This window comes from Panicum hallii, chromosome 3 (genome assembly GCF_002211085.1).
Source record: "Panicum hallii strain FIL2 chromosome 3, PHallii_v3.1, whole genome shotgun sequence".
Taxonomy (NCBI): domain Eukaryota; kingdom Viridiplantae; phylum Streptophyta; class Magnoliopsida; order Poales; family Poaceae; genus Panicum; species Panicum hallii.
Window position 1 is genome coordinate 6,925,723 of NC_038044.1, and position 6,663 is coordinate 6,932,385.

The following is a 6,663-nucleotide window of genomic DNA, read 5'->3' on the forward strand; positions in this document are numbered from 1 at the left end:
TCTTTCCTCAGCTTAATCTACTCGCTGACCGATCTCCAAGCTTTCAGAAAGCTTATTAGGATATAGAGATCAAGCTATTTGGTTTTTAAGTGTCTACTGAAAGGGACGTGCAGGGAATGTTTGATGGTGACGGTGATCTGGTACCTGAGGGTATTTGTAGATCGTCCATGCCTCTACATAGAGTTCACTGCATCATTTTTTGGCATTTTTTTAATAATGTCAACTGAAACAAATGATTTAGGATGTTACTACCACACCATAAACTGCTTATAATACAAAATATTATTGGCTACAAAAGCGTTGTTGACATTCCCAATTGCCACCTGGCAGGAGGTAGTGTATATGATATATACGTGATCTTATATAGTTCAGGACTAATAATAATAAAAATAAAGCGATCTGGAAGATTTGTTAGGACATGATTCCCGCTAATTAGTAACTAGTGGTAGTTGACTCTTTGCTGGCCGGCGTCAATGCGTACTCTATACAGAATGAAGCAGCTGACTAGCAAAATGTTCTTTCCCATTGTCTAGATAGAAAGTATAATGGATTTCACATATGAAAAGTTCAATCATCAAATCCTCTAGAAAATTCCTTAGGTAATGTTATGTATAATTCCTCTACAAAATTCATTTAGGTCGCATATGCTTTTTGTGGGCGTATTGTTGAAGTATATTTTACTGCTGTTCCTAAATGTAAGACATTTTAGTTTTGTCTTAATTAAGTTAAACTTCTCTAACGTTGACCAAAGTTATTGAAGAATACATCAACTTTGACAACAGCAAATTGGTCTCATTAATTCTACCATTAAAATATGCCTTGACAATGCATTTATGTAGTATCATAGATGTTAACGTATTTTCTGTAAACTTTGTTAACATTAGAAAATTTTGAATGTGAACAAACCAAAATGTCAGATAGCTTGTTAGAGAAGACTTTTTTGGGCAAAAGAATGCAATGCAAATGCATACGAAAACGTATGCGTTTATTCGGCATTTATCTGGAAGTTAAGATTTGTTTGAACAAAATATACTCCCTGTGCTACCTGGCTCAATAATGTGCTTGCTAATATCCAGCATGACCAAGTTAGGCCTAGACAGACTGCCTGTTACAACCGACAAAACTTATCATATGCGCAGCACGTTTGTTTTCTTCAACCCATGTCATGTCGACAAGATCACTAATCGTGCTTCGCGTTGTGCTTAACTTTTGTTAATCCACCGACTCCCCGGCCGGATCTCAATGTCATTCTTGTTTAACTTTCACATGCACCCTGTACAAACGAACGAAATGCACGCCTCAACGCGGCATACATATGAACCCGCCGCAGTAAAAAGTCATACGTTACATATACCTTCCATTCATTTATTTAGTATATAGACATTCTCAGCGTAGTCGGTGATAACAAGGTGCATACTCTCTGCTCTGCATGTTGACACCAGGGTTGGTGAAATTTCTGTTTTTCGCCGGTCTGCAAAAAATGTTATTTTCCGATAAAAAAAATTGGTATTGAACATATAGTCTCTATGAATGCCAAACAGCAAGTGCTAAGCTGTAGTGTAGTGGTGGAAGCTCTCTAGCTCTACGTTTTGATTCCTTGTTTTTGCTGTTTTTATTGGCAATTTTCTCCTCTGCATAATAATTGCGAAAAATTAAATAGGTGCAGCAAGGACTCAAACCAGAGCCTCTTAGTTGGCATTGTCGAGAGCAAACCACTGAGCTATGACCCAAGCTGCAAACGTAGCTTCTCTACTATTTATAATAAGCTTTCTAAATATCTAAATTTCAAATCTGAGCAAAGTTTCTGACAAAAAAAATGAATTTTTTCACGAACTTTGTTTATTTCTACAGGACCGAATTTTAGCGACAAACGAAATATAATATCCTGGTTGACACTCTCTTCCTGCTGAAGGAGTACATCTTCTTGAAAGATAGTAAGTGTGGATTGTATTATATGCTAACGACCCTTCAATTGTGTCGGTATCTCCTTGTCAACAAACAGACACCATAATTAGTCGACAACGTCAATTAATGTAAATCTCCCCAGATTGTCCAATAAGATACATGCCCATCTAATCATACGTGACCCTAATGAACATGTATTTACAAAAGACACCTCGAACTTGAGGGTTTTAAAAATCAAGCTCGCTACTTGACCATATTCTCTTAGATAAAGATCCAAAATTATCCCGGACATTGTGTGAAGTGAGGATGCAGAGAAAACATGATGAATTTTGTTCCATCCATGTCGTCCCTACCATTTCCAAACCAAGTCACGGAGACGACAAGGACAAGATGAGCAAATTGTAGACGAAGTGGAAAGACGCGACGAGGGAGGAGGACTGGAGCCAGGTATCAAAACGATCGCACGGGTCAAGCCGGTAAATTTCACAGTTTAGTGGATTAGGGATCACTTTCTAAGAAAATCCAACGGATTCAATTTTATGCAACTTTTTCGTGAGAAATTAGATCGTGTTCTACAAGAAGTGTGGAACCTACATTTAGTTAGTTAATCAACTGCTTCATTCTGTCTGTCTCTGTGTCTGTCGGTAGGGAAGTTCCCATATTAAAAGTCAACAGCTTAATTAGCTAGGTGCGTCGAATCTTGCCCTAAGCTAGCTCTTGGTACCCTAAGGGCCAATGCGCTCAAACTAACAAATCCTCAAACAACTTATGTAACCTATTCTGATCGAGATTAAGCACGTATTGCTCCGCATGTCAATGCGGCAGTGTCAAGTTGTCAACGCACCTAGTATCGCTAGATGCACCGCACGTAACTACCAATGATTGTAGGCAGTTTACGGTGTGTCAGTACCCTCACAAATGGTGCTAGCAGCTAGCATGTTATCAGACACACCCATCTTCTTCCTCGTGTCTCATGATCTATAAATACCCCCAGATGCCACACTGTTGTCACTATCGAACATTCTCTCAAGTAGTCTCTTTTGGTACACGCCTCCAGATTTCTGGAAGCTTTAGCTAGCTAAAACTGAATCATGACGATGGCGGCCTCAGCATGCCAGGGCTTGCTGCTCGGGGCGTTGGCTGCCGCCGTGCTGAGCACAGCGTCCGCGACATTGCACTACGACTTCTACAGCTCGTCGTGCCCCCCAGCCGAGGAGGCTGTCCGCAATGCCACCATGAAGATCGTCTCCGACAACCCCACCATGGGCGCTGCCTTCGTGCGCCTCTTCTTCCACGACTGCTTTGTCAAGGTGATCATTAATCAATCGATATGATCGTATTTATCAACATTCGTAATATTATTCTATTTTAATGTCTTACACAATCGCCAATCGGTGTCGTTAAACTATCAAAAATTAGTCAGTAGTCTATTTTGGGCGTAAACAATTTGCACTATTTTTCTATTTGATGTTCTTATGGTCGGCGTCATTATTAAACCACTTGATGTGATTTTCAGGGCTGCGACGCTTCCATTCTGCTCGACCAGTCGAACAGCAACCCGCAGCCGGAGAAGCTGGCCATCCCGCTGCGCGGCTACGACGCCGTAAACACGATCAAGGCGGCCGTGGAGGCCGTCTGCCCCGGCGTGGTCTCCTGCGCCGACATCCTCGCCTACGCGGCGCGCGACTCCGCCATGATCTCCGGCGGCTTCACGTTCGCCATGCCCGGCGGCCGCCGCGACGGGATCGGCTCCGACCTGAACGACATCCCCGCGAGCATCCCTTCCCCGTCCATGCAGGTCCAGGACCTCATCAGCAGCTTCGGCGCCAAGGGCCTGAGCGCCAGCGACCTCGTGGCGCTCTCCGGCGCGCACTCCTTCGGCCAGACGCACTGCTCCTTCGTCACGCCCCGGCTGTACCCGTCCCTGGACAAGACCATGGACAAGGCCTTCGGCGAGGCGCTGCAGAAGGAGTGCCCGCGGCGCGGCCCGGGCGGCACGGTGCTCAACAACAACGTCGTGACGGACCCGAACGCGCTGAGCAACCAGTACTACAAGAACGTGATCGCCAGGCAGGTGATGTTCACGTCGGACCAGACGCTGACGACGAGCAGCAATGCCACGGCCAGGATGGTGCAGGACAACGCCGCCGACCCGGTCGGCTGGATGGCGCGGTTCGCCGGGGCGATGGTGAAGATGGGCGGCATAGAGGTGCTCACCGGGACCCAGGGCGAGATCAGGAAGGTGTGCGGCGCCACCAACAGCGGTAGCTAGACGACCGATCGAGCTTCCTGCAATCTGCATGCGTTGCAAACTTGATCTCTTTGTTGGTGCATTCTCTTTGCACTTCATTTATTTGTAGCATTGGATCAGCTGTGACTTAACGGGTGTCCAATTAATTTATGTTTAATTTGTAATTCCGTTATCTTTAGAGTTAATTTGTTTGTAATTTATCTTTTTTTCAAACAATATATAATACAATACAAGGTGCAGATGGGATCAGCAAGATGCATATACCATCTGCTCAAAATCTTTCTCATCATAGACTTGCTAGGAAATATAAAATTTGGAATCAACTTTAGCACTAGGCTCAAACTTTAGGGCTAGGGACGTTCTTATGGTCCGGGGAGTAAGAACGTTTTAGTCCCTTTCTCATTAATTTGAGAGGTTGTGAATTATTGCACCTTCATGTTCTTCATTGTTACGAATTCTTCTTTTACCAACACCTAATAAGAAAATAAAAGGTAATTGCTATACATGGTACAATTACTGAATCTAATGACTTTTTGGAATATTTACCGGATCTGAATCTAATTACTACTGCTTGATCAAATACACAAAAGTCAACAGATAACCAGGAAGAAAAACGAGGTGAGCTGGGGGTATTAAATTAACCCCACCTGGACACAGCAAGAACAAGGGGTTCTAACCCGCGGTTAACCAATATTTGCAGCTAGAGAAATCAAAACAAGCATCTTGCGCGGAGAGGGCAGAGAATACTCGCCCCCCCACCCCCCTCGCTCCCTTGGCGACTCGGGGGCGCCCACGCGCCGCCCTCCCTCCATCCTCCAACCCCAAGCCACCTCCGGTGGCCGCCGCCGCCACCGGCGACTGTCCGGGCGGCGGCGGCGGCCCGCGGTCGAGCCAAAGCTGGCTCAGCTCGTCCCCTCCCCCTCCTTTTCTCCTTCCCTTGACCCCAAACCTTGACTTGCTTGACGACGTTCGCTGCTGCCGGCCACCAGGGCCGGCTCCGGGCTTGCCCTCGCCGGATCCGGGGTGTCCCGGGCCGGATCTGGCCGCTCACGATGTGTGTGTGTTGGGGGGGGGGACTCCCACCCCCGACTGGCCCTGAGGTGCTCCTCCGCGTGTCCTCCGGCTTGGCTGGCCGGCCGGCCGCCACTGTCGCTCGCCCCTGGTGCGCCTGCGTTCTCGCTTGGGCCCCCTGGCGGGTGCTCCTTGAGCCGGCGCTCCCTCTCCCTCAAGTAGCCGGGGGGTTGGTGCTGCCTCGGCTTGGGTGTCGGCCGCCGGCCACCGGCCTCCGGCCCTGTGCCTTGGCTAGGTTGCCGGCCAACGGCCTCTGGCCTCGGTTAGGTGCCTTGGCTTGGGTGCGGGCTGGCGCTGCTTCGTCTCAGGGGCCAGCCGCCGGCCTCCAGTCTGGATGCCAATCTATGATCGCCCCTCCTCTGCTGGCATTTTGTCTCCTTGGTGCCGTTCTGCGGCGGGGTGCTGGCTGCCGGCCTCCTCTGCGCTGCTGTGGCACTTTTCGGCCCGGTGGCGGCGCTCAGGTGGTGTCCGACAGCCCTGTGGCGATGCTCTGATGGTGTCCGGCGGTTCCTCGGCTCCAGGGAGAGAATGGGGCGATGGCGAAAGCCTAGGTCTGCTTGCGGACCAATGACGGCGACACCCAAAGGCGTCATTTACCTTCTTGAAGGCATTATTCTTTGCCTCGCTTCCCTCCTCTCCGGTGAGCTTTCTGGCGGAAAGCCTTGACTTTTTGGTCGGACGACAACGGCGCCCATGGCGTCGCTCCCTCCTTGGAGGTGTCATCTTGGAAGCCCTACTGGTGGTGGTGGTGGTCTTCTGCCTGCCTTCGCTCGTTTCATCTACATCATCCGGGTTGCAATGGTCGTCGTCTGGCGGATGCTTGGCCGCCCTTCTGTTCGCTAGCGGATACCACCACTGTCGTGTTACGAATCAGGCGGATGCTTTGCCGCCGTTGTCGTGTTGCTGATCGGGCGAATGCTTTGCCGCTGTCATCATGTTGCTGTTCGGGCGGATGCTTTGCCGCCTTGGTGGGTCAGGTGGATGATTTGCCACCTTTGTTGTGTTGTTGATCTTTGCACCCTTAGCGTTGTAATATCTTTTAGCAGGTTCAGCTGTGATCGTATCTAGGTATGTGGGTTCGTCTATATCTTTCCCTTTTTTTCTTGTTGTTCTTGTTTGTTGTACGGGTCGCCTGCCACTTACTTGGTGGTGCTCTGTATCCACCTTAATAGCCTCTATCTTTTAAGGTTTGTAATAGTCGCATTGCTTTCCTCTTGAAATACGTGCTCAGTCACATTCGCGAAAAGAAAACAAAACGAGCATCTTGCATTCTTGCTGATTGAAGGTTCTTAAAAAATGCAAACAGTTTTGGTTTATGCATCATGATATATTGATATGCACTTAACCAATATTATTTAATTATTACAGCACCACAGCATAAATTGGACAAATTAAAGAAAAATGAAACGATATTATGAAGATACCAAGCCATATGA

The 6,663-nt window shown here is 47.8% G+C and overlaps 1 protein-coding gene across 1 annotated transcript; it reads left to right on the top strand.

Moving 5' to 3' along the window:
- The first annotated feature begins 2,933 nt into the window (after positions 1-2,933).
- Positions 2,934-4,384, top strand: LOC112887773 (peroxidase 2-like). Its single transcript, XM_025954040.1, has 2 exons — positions 2,934-3,215; positions 3,422-4,384. The coding sequence occupies exons 1-2, from the start codon at positions 2,997-2,999 to the stop codon at positions 4,175-4,177; spliced, it is 975 nt and encodes a 324-aa protein (XP_025809825.1). The 5' UTR covers positions 2,934-2,996; the 3' UTR covers positions 4,178-4,384.
- The last annotated feature ends 2,279 nt before the right edge of the window (positions 4,385-6,663 follow it).